This window comes from Simochromis diagramma, unplaced genomic scaffold (genome assembly GCF_900408965.1).
Source record: "Simochromis diagramma unplaced genomic scaffold, fSimDia1.1 OVJJ01000571.1, whole genome shotgun sequence".
NCBI classification, from domain to species: Eukaryota; Metazoa; Chordata; class Actinopteri; order Cichliformes; family Cichlidae; genus Simochromis; species Simochromis diagramma.
The window spans coordinates 732,117-751,676 of record NW_024386885.1 but is presented as its reverse complement, the minus strand read 5'-3'; the positions used below and the strand labels follow the sequence as shown (position 1 = coordinate 751,676).

At 40.6% G+C, this 19,560-nt stretch overlaps 1 protein-coding gene across 7 annotated transcripts in view; it reads right to left on the bottom strand.

The window, feature by feature from the left end:
- LOC120734550 (endonuclease V-like) overlaps positions 1 to 19,560 on the bottom strand; it is a 90,482-nt gene that overhangs the window by 52,876 nt on the left and 18,046 nt on the right. For 4 of the 7 annotated variants that reach the window (XR_005696032.1, XR_005696031.1, XM_040033396.1 and 1 more), the window contains exon 8: positions 2,365 to 2,434. Coding sequence is in view for 5 of the 7 variants with exons in the window: in XM_040033396.1 (XP_039889330.1) it covers positions 2,378 to 2,434 (57 nt within the window). In the remaining 2 variants the exon portion in view is untranslated. Of the gene's footprint in view, positions 1 to 2,364; positions 2,435 to 12,333; positions 16,370 to 17,659; positions 19,524 to 19,560 lie in introns of those variants that run through there. The other 3 variants (XM_040033394.1, XM_040033397.1, XM_040033393.1) reach the window with 3 other exon arrangements.

The window sequence follows — 19,560 nt, the reverse complement described above, 5'->3', positions numbered from 1 at the left end:
AGCCATTGATTTGTTTTTCCACACTCTTGCTCTGTCTCTCTCCTTCTGCAGCTCCTGTTGTTTCCCTCCTTTATTGGATCTCCTCGTCTCCTCTCCTGCTGCTCCATCTTTCATGTGTCTCTCCTCTTTCCGACAGACACAGAGACTATTTCTCTTCCTCTGCCACCCAGGGACAGAGTCTTCACAAGGTTAGATATTTTAAATCAGATAGACTAGCACTGCCGGAGTAGTAGTAAGTGTCCAAAACGGGTCAAAATTAGAGAGCTCCTTTAAATGATGTTGAACAGAAATACCTCACATTTCTAAAAGTCTAAAGCTTCAAACACACTTGGAAAAGAGCTCATAAATCATTGGAGTCACGCAAAAATAAAAAATAATAACGATAAAAAACAAAATTGGATGATGAAATATTTTAGGCTTGTGTTTTGATCACATTACGTCTGATCCACCACAAACGGAAAGAGAAGAGAAACAAAAACAAAACAGAAGAAAATGAATGGATGGATGAACAAACAGCACAAATTATTTAGTTAATTAAAAACTGGCATCAAAAAGAACCTATTATGCTCTTGAAAAATGTGCATTTTTAGCTTTAAACCTTAAACGAGCACTCTTTCAATTGGCTGCCCTTAAAAAAACAAAAGCGATGGAAACCTGCAGATCCTGGAGTAAAAAAGTTTTCAGAAATCGAGCACTGAAATCAGTCTGATGCTCAGACAGACAATAAGGAAAGCATAGTGGATCCACTTAAGTGTTGTGGTAGTGGGGTGTGGTTTGCGGCTCAGCTGTGGGAGGACAGAGGGGGCGGGTGGTTCAGGGTGCACTGCTAGGGGATGCTGCGTGGAACACCTGTTACATAACGTCCAATCAGCCTCCTCTATTCATGCAGTAGCACGTTGGGACCAGGTGGAGGAGCTACAGTGAGGAGGAGAGTTGACGGCAGCTGAAAATTCAGTATCGAGGCACAACGCCCAATCCGAGCACTGTGCAACAAATAAAGAGCACAGCAACTTTTGTGTCTGTGTGTGGTGTTAGGAAGGTGGTTCTCACCTGCTCCTACGCAGCATCCCTTTTTTCTGATAGAAAAACATTTCAAAGTAGCAATTTCCTACAAAACGTTCAGCATGCATACAAATCATAGTCTTGCTATTCTTTAAATGAAGCGTTTACCTGCCTAAAGTGTGTACTTCAGCTCAAACCACTAAGGTACAGTGCATCTGATCAAATGTGCCTGCAGTGAGTGAGAGAGTGAGAGGGTAAAGCTGGGTTAAGGCCTGGAGGAACCCGCTGTAGCCCTGCCTGCTCAGCACAAAGCCTCTCTCGCTGTCTCAGTCTCTTTGTAGAGAGGGTGATCAAAGTGTGGAGCGCGCTCAGAGGATTCACAAAGTCAGGAAGCTTCTGAGCGGATGAACACGGACATCCCATTATGTTTCCAAGTAGGGTATCAAGGGACGTGAAGGTGCACACATCCTCAAGCGCGTGAGTGTGAGCTCGCTCGAGCATCTGCACTCCAGACCTAAAGGTTTGATTCTGTGCACGATTAAAAATACTCGGGAAAATGAAAGATGATTGCGTTTTCGAAGCATCTGAGTGTGCTAACTGTCTGCAGCTTTGATCCGTAATGAGGAAGGTAGGGTAAGATTCGGCAGCGCTGCCTGTTATTTCAGATGAGAATCAGAGGATCAAAGGCTTTTTCTCTCCTCATCCTTGCCTCTCTCTGACTGCCTGTGTGTCTCTGCTTCACCTGAAGTGTCCTTGGTTCACCTCTGGCCTGTCCACACCCCCCTGAAAATGCTGAGAACCCGTCAAAGGCTCTTCAACATAAACTTGTCCACTCTTCTGTGGCAGGATGGAGTTATTTCCTGTCACAGAAGACAAGCTGTAGGACTGCTGCTTCACAAATACTGTAGATGACCTCTGACCTCCCTGAGGATGAAGGATAAAGCTCAAATATTTTCTTACAGACATCGGCATTTGTGCCGTGCAGTCCATAAATGTTTGGAACAGCTTTACGGGTTCTTTCCTGCCGCTCTCCCTTCAATGCTTGAACTAATAAGCAGTAAGAAAACTGACTCTGAGACAATTTCAGTTTTCTGAAGACAACTCTATCTTCTGTTTATTCATCTACATAATAGATTTGCTTAATTCCGGCAGCAAATTCGATGAGAATGATGAGGCTTTGTACCAACAATCTGGGCTTTACTTTTGGATTTGGGGAATTTCCTTTGAGTCACTGGCTTTAAAGCTTTTTTTAAGACTGTAAATTACTTTAGCGATGAAGTCACCACACATACTTTGGAGTGTGTATGTGTGAGCGTGTACAACAAAGTGTGAGACCCACACGTGTAAGATTTTTACGCTTACCTCATTCTCTGAATCACGTATCTGCAGATGGGAAGTGTATGCGAAGGTATTCTCTGGAGCGACAGTCGGCCTGCGGAGGAGGAGGGGGAGGATGAGCATGAAGTGAGAAAAAACGAGATTCCACATTTAACACAATGTCCCAAACTGTGTTCAGCAGCGGAGCTGCGATCCGAGGTGAGCAGGAACGCCCTTACACCCCGAAGTCATTCCTCAGAAGTTTGAAGTTAAAATTAAGTGCCTTGATGCTGACTTTGTACAAATCTCTTCTGTTTGCTACCAAATCTGGCAAACAAGCTAAACGATACAGCAACTGTTTGCACATACGTTTCTGAGGCAGCATTCTCAAACATCATTAGATTTCAGAAATTTAGTTTTGGGTGAATTAAAATCTCCAATTCTTAAATAGCAGCTCTGACTAAACTAACAGAAGAGACAACGCGTGCAATATGATCAAGGGGCCAAAAACTTCCCCAGTTTGTTACTTCGGGACAATCTGATATCTTATATTTAAATATGTAAATGAGACATGATCTATTACCTGACACCACAAAAGCTTTTCTTCATTGTCCTTCAAAGTGCAGGTTTGCCTATGCTTCCTTCCTTCCTTTCCTTTGGAATCAGCTCAGAGTTTGGGTTTAGGATACAAACACTCCCTACTTGGAAAACCAGGCTTGGTTAACGCTTCTATTTTCTGTCATTTACTTGTGTCTACTCTCCTGTACTTTCTGTTTTTTTGTTCATGGCCTTTCTTTGCCCCTCTTTTCTGTCTTCTCTTTCCTCTCCCTGCGCCTGGTTCTGCCAGAGGTCTCTTCCTTTTAAACGGGGGTTCTTCTTCACTTTCATGAACAAGTGCTTGCTCAGATGGGATCAGGAGATCATTGGGGTTTTCTCTTTAATAGAGTCTTTGCTGCTGACATTATAGAATACCTTGAGATGACTGCTAAGGGGAACTGGTGCTACAGAAAGAAAATTGATTTGACCTTGCTGTGGGTCGGGGGGTTGGGGGTGGGGGGGGTTCAGTCACTGTTAGTTTAATGTTTTTATAACACTTAAATGTACACACACATGTCCTTGACACATTTTTCTCTAATACTCTGCAGGAAAACATGTTATTTCAGAACAGCCACAGTCTCAATGTGAGACGATACCAAAACAAAATAGGTGAAAATGAGTTCATGAGGTAAGGTTTAACATTCACGTTTTTTCAAGCACCTTGGTATATTCATCAGATTATTGGTTTATTTGTTTTGCACTTGCATAAATTTCTGTCTAAAAAGTGACTTGAACATACCTTTTTTAAATTTGTGTGTTTTGTGGATATACAAATAAATCAATCCCACACTGGAAGAATAGCAGTGTTACCTGACATGACAGCAAAAAGTACAAAAATAAAGAAAGAAAGAAAAGATAAAAAATAAAAAAAACAACAAAAACCTCAGTTTGATAGTTTTTGGTTAATTTGTGACTTCTTTCCAACACATCAAACAGAAGTTACACTCACCAGCGTTTGATCAACGCTTTGATTCAGTGAGGCTGTTTCAGTTCATTACGCCACACTGATGTGAAATACTTGCGGGAAAGCGGTGGAGTGTGGGTGTGTTGAGGGAGACGAGCACTTTTAAATCAAGTGAAGCTGCAGTGTGAGACAAACGAAATAAAAAATAAAAGAAATACACTTGACAAAATGTAAATCATTATGTTTCTCCCAGTGCAACATGCTTACCGTAAAGCTGGGATTTTCTTAAGACTGGAAAACTAATAACTGAATCACCTCTATCACTCTGCTGAATACTTCTCATGCTGCCTAAGGCTACACTTAAAGGCATTTTAGCCATCGGCACGCTCATCTAATCTGAATGTGGTGACGTCACATTTCCAAACTGAACTGTGGATCTGTTGCCCTTTTATGGTGCTCGTTGAAAGACGATCGTTGAAAGTTCTCACAAAGTCGTCCAGCCACTCTGACGGAGCCGTGTGTTCAGACTGTGGTTGGAAAAGAAGGAGCTGATCACATCGGTGAACCGGTAACACTACTGATCCACTACTGCTGCACTACTGGGCTCCAGTTTCATCTGCTAGGTTCCTGTAGGACACTCCCACAAAAGACATTCTTCTTCTCAAGTGTTAGATAAAGATAACCCTTTATATGTGAACAGACACCGAGTGTAGCTCATGTTAACAGCTCACAGATGGTTTATTAGCATGGATGTAGGCGGCTTCCAGCTGTGAACAGTGAAGCCAATGAGGAAGCGCTTTAATCCTTTTTCATAAGAACTTAGAACTTAATTTATTGTCATTGTACAGTTGCCTGCACAACTAAATTAGGTAGCAAAACCACAAATGTGCAAGAAAGTGACAAATTTCAAAACAACAATATAAAAACACTATATACACAACACACAATATATATATATATACACACTTTATACGATGTATAAGTTACAATAAAAAAGTATAAGTTACCAAAGAAAAATGGGACTATTGCACATTTGCCAAGATATTGCACAGAATAACTGTATGGGGGTCTGCTCACGCGTACACACCCACATCCACCCACGCTGACATACACACACTCAGGTTACCATAAGTTCAAAGGGGAAGGCTGCAGGTTTGTCAGTGTTCTGGTGCACTGAGAGTTCTGACAGCCCAAAGGTAGAAGCTGTTTTTAGTCTGTTGGTTGGATCAGAACCTTTTTCCAGAGGGCAGGATGTTGAATAGGTGGAGGTTAGGATGGAGGTGGTCTTTTAAAATCGCCCTGGATTTGGAGAGACATCTATAACTGTCAATGGAGTCCAGGGAGGGGAGTGGACGGCCGATCACCTTCTTTGCAGTTCTCGTGACCCTCTGGAGTCTCTTCTTATCGGCTGTTGTGCAACCAGCGTACCACACGGAGATGGCGTGCACCAGCACATTGTGTCCAAGTCCAAGTTAACCAGCTTGGCTATGAGGATGTCTGGGATAATGGTATTAAATGGTGATGATGCTATTGATAACCAGCAGGGGTCGACTCCTTGGGCTGCACAAAGACATGTGGTTGTATAGACGTTTGTGGAATAACAGCCCTTTGCACCAACCATGACACTACGCTGAAGAATGGGTAACATCATGATGGCATTACTTGCTGTATATGATACACTGAGAAAAAGTAATTAAATTCACTTCGGAAAGTTTTCTCACAGTCTTCTTACTTTTACAGCATTGAGCCCTCTGATTTTTTTCTCTCTCATGCAATCAGCAAGCAAATGAGTTTCAAGGTCCATCCCTAACTTTTATAAACCAAGCATTTCCTGCTCTACGTATGATTATCACACTGCACCTGTTTGATCAACAGAAAACGGCAGTAAAAATGCAGAGAAGAATCTGTTTAAAACTGGTTCGCTCTGGCCACAGCTCTGCCAAGGTGGGAGCTCAAGAGGTGAACAGATGTGCACCGTTGGCTCTCTACAGGGGCTTTCGATACATTCAGGCCACACATATACAAACACTCACACAAGAAGAGCAAAGGCTCTGGTCCAGTGGCCCACGGCAGGTCTTTATCCTCCAACTCCCCCAAAGGCCCTTAAGCCCTGCAGCTATGCCTGCATGCTCTGCTCTGTCTTCCCTTGAAATCCATCCTTCCTTTACCAATTCATTCTCCCTCTACCTGGAATTCACCTCTCATCAAGCCAAATCCTTTTTATCACTCTACTCAAACTTTTTCCTCCAAACCTCAACCTTTCTCCCCCACGCCTCTCTCATGTCCACCCCAGGGCTTCCTCTTATGCTTCTTTCCAACTCTCCTCCAGTTTCTGTCTATGAAGGTCCACAGTCCAGTGACTGCAGCACCAGAATGTCAGACAGCCATATATTAACATTTAGACAGCCTCAGGGCCCGAAGGGGAGCTCCAGTTTTAAACAGTCACATCCTCTCAGCACATTCAGAAAAGTTGCACAGTCCGACTGCTACAGCTGGCACCGGTGGAGCTCTGCTGTCAATCTTCACCCATGTTTTATCCTGTCAGCTGTTCGACGTGACTGTTTTACGGCTGTGTAGCCTTCTCGTTCTCTGAGTTTCTCCTCACAGGCATGTCTCTTTTCTCTTCAAATTCCACTAAAGACATCGTGCTGTGATGCTATCATTATCAAGTCAATGAGATGCTGCTCCACAGAGAATCTGGTTTTTAAAGCAGAACAAATGAGGAGATTCATGCTTGGACTATGAAGTTATTTACTTCGATTAATCTGTCAGGTTGTGTTATTTTTTTTTTTAATTGAGCCATAAAATGTCTAAACAAAAAATACACAACCCATTTAACCCATTTGGCAAAGCAAACTGAAATATGTTCAATTTTCAAAGAAAGAAAGATTAATCATTTGAGTCTAAGTCTCTGTCAGACTGCCAAACAGCTGGTTTACCATCTTAGTCCAAAATAAACTATTGTGAATTGTATGCTTGAAAAACTGTGTTGATCCCCTAATTGAGCTAAATGGAGATAATGAACAGAGGAACTAAAAAAGTATTATATCTGCTATCTACCAGAAACCCTGCATGAGAATAGTTTAATGTTTGCACATAAATTAAGCTTTACCGTGCACGACAGCCCTACAGATGATCGTGCAGAGACACGCTGTGTCGTAGAAAACATACTTTCTAACCAGGAGCGTGGGTTTCACGTTGAATCGCATTTGTCTGCATTTTTGTTAAACATTTGCAACTTCTAGAATCATTCGATCACATACATTTAAAGCACCTAAACACTAAACAATACCACAACATGTGTAAAGGTAAAGCAGCGGTCATAGTGTGTGTCATGTCAATTACAGACTGTATGTAAAAGATGGGCTTAGCTATCGCTGGACCACAGCGCCACCCACTGCCTTCTGGATTCTGCATTTTGACGACTCGTCCTTATCATTTTTGTACTGGTTAACACCTTTTGCCTCATATGCATAAGATCAAAACCAGGAAGAGACAGAAACCCAGTTGCAGGATAAATGGGAGGTTGTGTCAGGAAGGGCATCCCCAAAATCTGTGCCAAATTAAGCATGTGGATCACTGTCGTGTTTTCGTTTGTTTGTCTGGTTTTTTGGGTGGTGTTTAGAGCCAGAAGTGCCCATATTCAATGTGCAGTGAAAAAGCATCATTACTTGCATAAATACACTTTGTAAGTGAAATGCAGAGGCGTGTATCTGCTAATTAGTCTGTGAAGGTTCTCAGTCATCCAGGTCATCGTAGTCAAAGGAGCTTGCAAAGAAAAGCGTCTGGACTTCTTTAAGTTACTTGAAGACGTTTCACCTCTCATCCGAGAAGCTTCTTCTCGGTCCAGACGCTTTTCTTTGCAAGCTCCTTTGACTATCTGCTAATTAATTGTAAGTAACAAACTAATAAAATACTAGAATTTCATTTACTAAACTGGAGCACCACCAAACGCCAAACAAGCAGTTTTATTTGTTAGATAATTCGATAAAAAATGTTCCAAAAGGTCAAGTTTAGTGACGTGATTTAGGGACGGTGAGGCATCGCAAACAGCGATCGGCTGAGGTAGCCTGTGCAGCACACCTGTCAATCAAAGCAGCCACGCCCCTAACAACAAGACCTAGCAGCATCCAAAGAGATTGTTTTTGTACCCGCCCCTGGACACGTTTGTCTGTGTAATGCTTTCCTGAAATAAGCTGTAATAAACTTCTTGGTATAAAGTTAGTTTGTTAGGAAGTGACTAACTGCTGGATCATTTCTTGATTTGAGAGTTACGTATTTTTCCATGAAGTTCTTGGAAAACATTTTGGATACTGGACCCTTACTCCTTGAATACTTTCACTATTACAGCATTATCATGTGAGGTCTATGCTGCCCCTTCAGGATGTGCCAAAAAGTCCCTCGATGATTCCTGACATCCACAGGATGCAGTGAAGCCTCGAGCATTTTATGTACTCAAATATTTTAGTGTTGCCTACAAATTCAAAACTGGCCTTTAAATAATATGCAAATGTGTTGCTTTATTCAGCAGATTTTACACTTAGCTTAATGATAGATTCTTGATCTCAATGGGACTAATGAAGACAAATAATGATTACATTTATAAAACCAAAGCCTGGCTTGTAATGACTTCTAAATTTATTCCAGAAACTGCCTAAAACCCAAAAGTCAGCACATGCACGAAAACAAGTAGAAGTAAAGGGAAATCCATGTGAGCAAAAGCAGGCGCTGAAAGTTTCAGAGTTTTTCCTTTCCCCACAAATTACTCAACACTCCAACTTTGTGTAACTTTCGAAGACAGAGAGAAGTGAGACATATTATTATTCAGCGCTGGGACAGCAGGGCACAGACAGGGTGGAGCACGGTGATGATGTGAAGTCCCTGTAAGTACGACTCTTCTTAGTTAGCGAGTCTCAGCGGTCTCACAGAGTCTGGTTCTTTTCCGTCTGCATCGTTTGTGAGGACCGACACGCACGGGTGTGCTGGCGTAGTCGTGTGTGTACGTGCATGCACGCGTATGGGTGTATTTGTGTTACTGTTGAGGTGACAACAACCAAAAATACACTAGCTCTGCAGGCCTGAATTATTCAGAGAGTGGAGACAGAGCTGCGGGTGGCGGGGGGTGGAGGTAGATGGATGGATGAGAGGTGGTGGCGGGAGAAGAAAAAAAACAAGTACAGCAAAGACGAACAAAGTCAAGAGAAGCAAGAAGCGAGAAAGCTGAGAAAGTGGGCACTCGTCAAAAGCACAAAACACACATGCCATAAACATATTTTGTTACAGTCGGCAGAGGGTCTAGAATAAATTCATGCATCTGTAGACTGAAGGTCTTAAAAAACAAAATATAAAGCTATATCTCGGTACTTCTTACACAAAATCTTTCTGGGTTTCAATAACTGCACACAAACCATGCATCAGCAATATCTCTCAAGCACATGCATACCTCCTCCTTCTCTTCCTCCATCTCTTTTATTCTATGCATGCAGGCTCCCCATTGCCAATCACTCACATTGAAATTCCATCTGTTTTTGCAATCTGGGAGCACAGCTGTCAAACATTTCTGTCTCCCTGGCCGACGCGGGGGGATATATCAGAACCCAAAAGGGAAACTGGAGCGTGGAGTCACATATAGCGCCTCTTAGCATGGGAAACGCGTGCATCTTACATCCAAAGAGGAGTATAGGACTGCCAGGAAAGATGTTATTAGCTATGCTGACTCTGCAGGAAGGCTGTTCAGATGTAGTGTAAATAAAATTATATTGTATGAGAAAAAGAAATAATACAAACTTTATGATGCCTTTTAAGAATGTTATTTGTGTTAACTAAGTTTTACAGAAGCACACAGCAAGTCAGATGTAACATCTGTAGGAGGAGCAGGAACATAATTAGCTACGTGTGTTTTGTAAAGCATCCAGGAGAGGTCTGGAAACTCGCTGTTACTGTACATCTCAGCCAAATCCACAGAATCCTGTTACCAGTGGATGTCTTCCCATTAGTGTGTGGAGGAGGAAAGTCTGCATAATAATGATTTTCAATCCCTCAAGTAGGCTTTGTTTTTCTTTTTTTCAAAATTTCTGCCTAAAAATCATCCTCCGAATCCGTCAGTTATGGCTACACAACCATACGGCCAAAATGAAAGATACGGGGCTGGATAACCTTGGATGATGTTGGAAGTCTCACCACAGTGGGATTTGAAGTAGTCCAACAATCACTTTTTCAAGAAAACAACATATACCATTGCTTCAGTGATGTGTTTGAAAAATTCAATGCAGCTCCACCAAATTAGATGCAATAGAGGCAAAGCACCACCATCACCACCAGCTGAAGTGATGACAGCTTGATATCTTACAGTACTCGATCTATTCTCTCAGTGAATACTTGAACACGTGATAAGATTAAGATTTCAAACATCACAATGTTCATTTACAATTTCAGAATAAGGCAAAGTTTGCTCATTGGCTAACAGCTTGTGATTAACACATTTTGTAGTTGTAATACCACTAGTCTGTATTACTAATAGTAGTACAAAAAGTAGTAATAGTTGTACCAAAATAAGAAGGAAGCATCAGAGAGGCCAGTTACATCCGAGTGAAGCCGTCTGACAGGATATAAATATGTTTGTCATGGAGCATTAGCAGCATTAGGTTTCACTGTTGTCCATTAGCGCTTTTAACTGACTGCTGATGAAAAGGGTGGAAGGAGGAGGAGAACGACTTGTTGTGCGTATGTGCGAGGGATGTGTGTGTGCATGTATGTTTATACAGCACGTCTGAGCGAAGACATCAGCAGTGTGAGCACAGATGCATTAAGAAAAAGCTGCTCATGTGGTTGGATTTTTTATTAATGGATTTCCTAATAGATTTTTATATGATTTTTCAGTTTGCTTTTAACTGGAACATACTTAGTGAAGCTAAATACTAAAGCTACTTATATTATTTTGGATGCAAACACAATTGCTGGTTCACAGAGAAATGTCCTTACAGTTATATTCTCTCTGGGTAGCATGACGTGAACACAAGTCAAAAGAAACTATTAGAAGTGGTAATTATTTATCAAGCTCAACTGGTGAATGAAGCATCATAAAAGATGAAAGATAAAAGAGCCTGAAAAGGTATGTTTTCTTAAAACATGATATATGACACTAAAAAGAGTGAAAAAGCACAAAAGATCACCTTGGACAAGAATATTCATGAAATGGAGCCTGCCAAAACTCACAGTTTCAGAAATCATTAGGTCGGTGGTAATTAATGTTTCTCATTCATCATTTAATAAATGCAATCCATTATTGCACCTCCCAGTTATTGTCTCCATTCATCATTTCATCCATAACATGTCAAAAAATAAGAAAAAAGCTCCACTATAGTACCCGAGCTCTACATTATGGTATTTTTGGTCTAGCTTTCTTAAAACAGCAGTCCAAAACTGAAACATATTCAGCTTTAATTATATAAAAGAAGCAAACAAAGCTGCAACTAATTAGAGAAACAGGAACTAAATCACTTGGTGGGTAGAGGTGGCTGTGGCTCAGGGGTAGAGCAGGTCATCTACTAATCGGAAGGTTGGTGGTATCATCCGTGCTCCGGTCTGCATACCAAAGTATCCTTGGGCGAGATACTGAACCCAGAGTTGCTCCCGGTGTGTTCACTGGAGTGTGAATACGTGTAAATAGAAAAACACTTTGATATGTTTGGAAAGTGCACAAAGTTACCATTGAGATTGTTTTGGTTGGTAAAAAAATATTGTTTTGTGCCAAAACGTGATGGAAATGCCACAGCTGAGGTCCCTGTTGAACGTTCGCCCTCATTGTGTTACAGTAAAACTCGGCCTGTCTTGTCTGGCAGCTTTTGCAATCAGAATTCGGATCTTAGACCGATGTTGTGCCACACACGTGCTTGTAGGGTCTTGCCCGAACACAAAGAAGTACATGGAGTGGCTTAGCCAGTCTCCAGACCTCAATCCTACAGAAAACACGTGAAGGAAGCTGAAGCTTCGAGTTGCCAAGCGTCAGCCAAGAAACCTAAGACCAAAACCCTCCTTAGATGCGTGAAAACCTGGTGACCAACTACAAGAAACGTCTTACCCCTGTGCTTGCTGAGGGTTTCTCCACCAAGTACTAGGTCATGTTTTGCTTCACGATCAAATACTTGCTTCACTGTCATGCAAGTTAATTGATGACTTTTATGTACTGGATATTTCCTGGATTTTTGGTATTTCTGATATGATATGATAGATGATATATGATTTTTGATATTCTGTCTCTTGACTAAAATGAAACTACCATAAAAATTAGAGACTGTTCATGTCTTTGTAAGTGAGCAGAAATCAAATTGAGCCGGAGATAAAATAATTATTTCCCCCACTCTATATGAAGCTATACATCTTAACACTGCAATCTCTGCGAATCAGAGTGAGCTGCATCTCTCTAGAGATCCACGAGCTACAGTGAAGTTCTCTACGAGACAATGAACGAAACCCAGAAAAGCTTTTACATTAGATTAGATTTGTGGTTTTTGATCTGCAACATCCCTCTGATGTGTTAGCCTCCTTTATCTGCCCTCTGCTTGCTCTGCTCTTGATGTCATGGTGACCGCAGGGGATAAGCTGAGGCAGGTGTCTGCTGGTCTTTTACCTCCATCACATGTTGAAGCGTGGGATACCAAAGGAGTGTGAGAATTTAATGGAGTGAGGGAGCACAACTGAGCTGAGGCGTGAATTAGCTCTGTGTGTGTGTGTTTAAGTCTTTCCACGCTAACATTCTGCTGCAGTGCATTCACACATGAGCCTTCACTGCAGAATCCAACCATGATGTCATCTTTCCCTTTCAACTTTTTTCTTTGTGAATCTCTAAAGCTGCTGAAGGCGGGGTTTATTTCAGTCGTGATGCAAGGTGAGAGGATTTTATCAGGCGCGGGAGAGAAGAACAGAGAAGAACACAAGAATTATAGAACACAGGATTCAGATGCGCTTGTGTTTAGTTTGAAGACATAAAAAAAATCCAAGGTCATTTTACAGACTTATAACTGGAATAACCAACGAAATGGGAAAAAGCCCCACAGATATTAAAATCGTCTTTCCTTTAGTTTCATAAATAAGAACATTTGCTGCCTCTTTCCATCATTGTATGCTAAAAAGAACAGTTCAGTTTAACGTTTTTAAAAAATAAAAGGACCATTTTTGTCATGATGGAGTTTATCAGTCTTTCAGTTTGATATTACTCATTTTAACGTTTGGTTCTTCTTTCCTTTTATTTATAAGCCTTCCTGTGTGTCCTCTGTATATCTTACTCTATCACCTGAATTTTTATTTTACAATATGTTTATGTTTAGTTCTCTCTGTTTTCCTGGTATTAGTTTAGTATTTCAGTTGTCGGTATTCTCCCTCTGTTAAGTTCTCATTTCTGTGTTGATATTGAACACTTCCTGTTGTATATCGATAATGAGTTTCTTCTGTTTAACTCTGTTTAATTTGACTTTCTCCTGTCTCAGCGTTTTGTTTGTCATCACCTGTTTCTTGCTCCCCAGCTGTATCCATTTTCCTGTCCCCCAGGTGCTCCAGGTGCTCGTTTCCCTTATTAAAGGGTTTGGATTCTAATCAGCCAAAATAAATGGTTTGTTCTTCAAAATTCTACCTCAACTCTTGCATTCAGGTCCTAAACCTCCACACTGCATGACTTCATATGCAGAAGTGCAAAACTTTTTTATTTTGGGGGGGTGGACATAACTTGAGTTCTGAATTAAATGATTCGATGCGAAAATAAAAATCAGTTGATCGTCTAACTCAGAGAAAACAGAAAAAAACAGACTGAATCACATTATTTCAAACTGGAATAATAGTAATAGAGTTATTTTTGGAAGGTACGCATGCAACAAAATTTCAATGTTCGTAGGCACAATTTCAGCTAAGACATGATTATGAAAAATACAATTCAAATGAGAGGAGCATGGATGAATTACATTTTTAATGGGAGCATGATAAATTATATCAACATCTATGGATCATTAATGATTAAGCAGCACAAAATCTGCAATATTTATAATATTGAATAGCACAAAATAATATATCAGTGATTAAACAAAATATGCAGAGCAACTATTCAAACCATTAATTGCCAGACATGCCAGCAAGAATTTAATTAAAGTAAAGAAACTAGTTAGATTCAGGTTAACAATATTAGAAAAAACAGCAGCTATGTGGTGACAATCTTAATAATGGCTTTTTTTTCTTTTTTCTGCAACATGTTCGTGGATAGACTGATCAGCGCCTGTATGTGGCTTTATGAATTACAAATACACAACAGTGCCTTAACAGATTTACACTTTTATTACGTTCACAGGGTTGCTGGGCCTCTGCAAATAGAAATTGGAAATCCCAGTTGAGGGTTACGTTCCACATGTAACTATATATGTGTTTTTTTAATATATGTTTTTTTACACATATATGCACCGATGAGCACAACTTGCCATGTTGTTGTCAACAGGTTGTATTCTGATATTAAAAAAAAAGGTAAATTAAATAAGATGATTCATTAAATAAGACATTTTTTGCAGATAAATCACCATTGTGCACCAACTATATCACTATTTGTGAACATATTTCTAAATTTTTGCTTCAAGTTAATGAAGCTGTAACTAGAGTCTGAATTTAAGTGGCTAAAATGAATTTCTGTGCACGTAGACAGCAACTGATTTGTAACAGACAAGAAGTTTGCACTTTATTACTGTTTGTCACAAACAAATTTGATGTAACTGCTAACTTGTCCCTATTTAATTGAAAACTGATAGCGGACTGACATCTAATTGCTGTTTTTCCTAGCATGACTTTAACATAAAGGCTGTGCTCTCTGATTACTAATTTGTAAGCAATTAAATAACTGGTTATTTGTATAGAACAATCAACACATTACTTTTTCCATTGCAACAAAAAAACAATTTGAATACTCTAATGTGGTTCTTTGTAATCACTGGAGGGAAAAAACTGTGAGGTCTAAAAGTGAAGATAGAGTTGCTAAACTGGGGACACAAAATAAAAGAAATATGTAGGACCAGCCCTTTGTCCTGAAGCCAAGGAGCACATCCTCTTATCCTCTGAAATCATGAATTATCTCACATTTGTAGTTTTCATGGATCAGACTGAAATCAGTAATTAGGTGTCTCATTTCTCTCTCCATGCCTCTGTGGCACTGTACAACAGCATCTATTCTTCACCCCTTCTCTTCATCTAATTATTCATATTCCTGCCCTGTGCTTAATTTGTAAATCAGCTGCCAGAACAAAAGACAGGGAGATACTCCAGCGGGTCACAGAAAAAATGTCACAGAGCCCATCAAACAAATTCACAGAGCTTGGAGCACATCAGAGCTAGTCAGCTCTAACACTGCCTGATATATGTGATTCATGTAACCAATGGCACAATCTACACAGCTTTAACAAAGCTCACACCAAATAAAAGGAAGCCTGAATGCAAATCTTTATATATATAAAAAGCATTTAGATGCTAAACTGACTTTGTGTGCACAGAAAACTATGAACATCAAGGGTTTGTGTTTTTGTTTTTTTACATTTTATTTATTAAAAATCCCCAAAACATCACAAGTTCAAGCACTTCAACTGAAAGAGGTGCACACTCCTTTAAGAATCAATTACAGGAACATAATACCATAAATAAAGTTAGTTTTAATGTTTCTGTACATCCCAGCTTAAAAATAGAGGAGATCTGAGTTTGTCTGTTTTTGCACCATCAGCCGCTCAAGGTGACCTTCAGTACATTATGCTCATTTCCAGCTTCATTTTTTTTTATCGCTGAACTCTCATAGAGCAACTTTGAATGACTGACAGTTTAAAATCATCCATATTTATCTCATGCTGGTCCAGTTTGCTCCTCTCCTTTCACTCTAAGACGCTTTTCCCTCTGATTAAACGCTCACAAGCAGAACATTTGAACAGATCCGACCATATCAGGGCTCTCACTGACAAGCAAAGGACTCACAGTATTTGCACATGCGTTGACCTCATTACTTGGGTCCTTTGCCATGTTTAATATGATCACTCACCATTTTAACATGTTTGATTACAAATAAAGAAAAGCACAACAGGCCCCCCTTAAAAACCCTGTCAAAATGAAACCAGTGAAGGATGTTTTTCATCAAATCCTCCTTAGGAATTTAATTCTAACTTATTGCAAACACTTGTAATGGAGGTCGTGTTATAAATATATAATCTCAAGGCCCAGTCAGTAATAAAATTGTAAGTGCAGCATCAAGGACAAACTAAGGAAGGAATCTCTTAATATTAAACATGTTCCGTCTGGTTCAGCTCTCCTCTCTTTTTGCTACATACAGATTGGTAAAGGCAGAAGAGCCAAAACAACTCTTGAATACATGCTAAACCTTGATATAACCAAGCCAAAGAAATAGGAATGAAAAGCAAGCTCTCAGGAATACACTTGCAAGCAAAATATAACAAATGCAGATGCTTCCATGTTTATTGAACAGTTTGAGGATGATGTGAATCATAGTTTTTGACCTTCAGCCACCAGACGGCAAGCAAGAACCTGGAGAAGATATCGAGCAGTCCGGTTTCATCATCAGCTCCAAATGAGCCAACATCTTTTCGAAAAATTCCCTATATATTTCCAGAAAAATTTAAAAGACCTGGAGAAACATAAAGAGGCGCTAAAGTTGCTAAACATCAGCTGACTGACCTTTATTGCCTCTCCTGGCACAAATATTAAGGACTGTAAAAATCTTGCATTTCTTTCACAATAATGCCCTGGCTGATCTTATTACTGACATTTTTAACAGTGATGCAGCACCTGTTCAGGAAGAGTGTCACACGTGTCACCCCAGGCTATCATAAACTCTGTGTTTTGAAAACAGGACAGCTACATTTATGACATTTAAAATCTGTTTGTATGTATAACTCGTTGTAGGTTGCAGCTTATTCAGGAACTGCTCGTCCAAACAACACAAGTGACTGAAATCATTGGTGACAGCAAAGACAAAAAAATAAATACAATGTAAGGCAAACGTGTCAACCTATCTTTCTGAGAACCCGTTTTTGGCCCTGTGAGTGATGCAGTTTTCTAAATGCTAGAACTTTTTGGCAGGCGCTCATTAATATTTTACACCCTTCAGTCTTTTTAAGCGTTAAGGTGCGAGAGACTTGGAAAACTTGGACTCGTGTCAGTGAATATCCCCTGAGGCCTGTGTGTTTATGTTTGTCCTTCCCTTTACATACTGAGTGGAGACAGCACGTGTCACTCTAAAGAGAAAAACAGGTTATAGAGGACAACTTTTAGCCAAATTATGAGAAGTTCTTATCTAAATAACATCAAACTCAGCACAGCAGTTCCCAGCAACACACAGTGCATCGGATGAACTGTTGCTAAGCTACGAGAAGAAAAGACAGGTGGACAGAGAGGGATTTCTTGAATTATTCGTAACATCCAACAAGCAGTTTTTCACTCCAACCATCTCACATGGTCATGACATCTGGGTATGACCAGTTAATGTCACAAACATTTGTGTGTCACATGCTCCAAAGTAACACGTTACGGCAATCACCATTCTTAGTGACGTAATAATGTAAATGCAAATATAAAAATCTGTAATCACACTACAGTTACAATTATTATTACTTGTATAACAAGAGTTTATTAGTTATCTGCACGATGGGAGGATAGGACGAAAAAACACGTCTTTTTCTGCCTGGTAGGGGGAGGAAAATGGTGAAGCAGTTTATGACTTGGGAATGATGTTAAACCCGAGTGCATGCTGACCCCAGCCCAGCAGCCAGAGCCTGAACTTTAACAGGTAGCAAGGGCAGTGGTGAGCAGTCGACAGAGACATAGTACACATGTAAACACTAAAGAAAGGTCGTATGTGTGCCCTCAATAGAACACTGGTTTGTGTCGGTGAGCAGGATGTAGCATAATGGTTATATTGTTACCTAGTAACTATGTGATGGTGTGTTTCAGGTCATGTTATGGAGTAACATCAAAATAATGCAATAATTAGTGTAACAATTTACTTTCTCAGGTGAATTTTTAAGCAACGTAATGCACAACTTTTAAGAAAAGTAACAAGTAATGTGTAATATATTTTGAATACAATCAAGTGAAATGAGTTTTGTCTGCAGGATGGCAGGGCTCAGCCTTACAGATGAGGAGCTCAAACATCCACAGAGAGCTCAGATGTTACTCCTTTTGTGTTAAAAAGGAGCCAAGTGAGACGGTTCAGTGTCTGATCAGGATGCCTCCAGCGCACTTCCATTTGGAGGTTTTGTTGGGCACTTTGAAGACCCAGAAGAAGATCTGGAACCCACTGGAGAGATTATATTGTTGGGACCCCCTAAGAGTTACTGCAAACCCATGCTGGGGAGAAGGACATCTGGAATACGCTGTTTAAACTGCTGTTACAGCAACCCGACGAGATGAGATGAGCAGAAGATAATGGTTTAAATGTCTGGCCCAGTACATTAAAGATAACATTTCAGTCAGGCTGAACCATCAAAGGATCAGATCTCCACTTCCTCCCACTTCGCCTTGAAAATCAAGGCACAAATATCTGTATGTTGTTTGTTGATTTCAACTCAGCGCTTTGGCCTTTAGCGCCACAATCTGACATTAGATGTTGGACTTCCTCAGACAGGCGCGTCACACCACAAACCTCCAGGTTTGAGTGTTCAGCCTCATCCTGTTCACACTGTTCTCCCACGATTGCATTCAGAGACACAGAGAGAACTCTATTGTGAACTCTGCAGAGAGCGCAACCGTTCTGGTGAGATTATAAACACTGATGAGAGGAAGAGAGGATTTATATCTAGAGGAAATCAATAATCTTACAGCATGGTACACAGAGAATAACCCACTGCTCAACGTCAGCAAAGGTAAAGAGACAAGGAAGCAAAAACACCCTCGCTGGAGCTGAGGTGGAGCCGACGCAGAACAAGAGGCTGACTAGATGGTCAGCCAAGCAACCTTTGGATGTGGAGTCCTACCAAGTATGTGCAAGTGTGGGACTGACACAGAATCTGTTTAAGTGTGGGTAGTTATATATATTTGCATCTTTTTAGTTTGTCCACAATGAACATTTGCACACAAAAACCTGTTTTCATTTTCTACTGTCAAACGTATTCAGTTATTCAGTCTTCCTGTCAGGTTGATCTCTTTTTGATTTTGCTTTTTTCATGAGATGTGACTGTGATTTCAAAAGCCTGAAGGATGAAAATTTGCCTGCCAGCGAGACGTAACATCGCAGCTGGATCTATGAAGGAGAAAGTACCTGTGGCAGAAGCCGGGAGAGAACACGAGGGCAATGCAGGGAGACGCAGAAGGGAATGTGGATGTCAGAGACTGAAAGCAGAGCAGTTGGGCAAAGAAAGGAGGATGAAGAGGGAGGCACCGGTGACTGGACAGAGGAAGGTAAGACTGTTCCTGCTTCTCTCTGATGTCCACAGTCAGTCCCTGCTGCTGCCGGATGCCCCTCTCCCCACCAGCTAAAACACTTGAAATAAACACACACAGGAGGAGGTGAGTTAGCCGCTGCTACTGCAGCTCCCCTGGTGAAAAAACTGATAAAACTGATTTTGAGTGTGTGAGTGTGTGTGTGTGTGAGTGTGTGAGTGTGTGTGTGTGTGTGTGTGTTTACAGTGCAGTCAGGTGGCTTGCAGTAATCATATGGTGCACTGCAGAAGCACAGCACAGCCTAGTGGCAGAAAGAAAAAGATGAGGTGAAGCTTGTT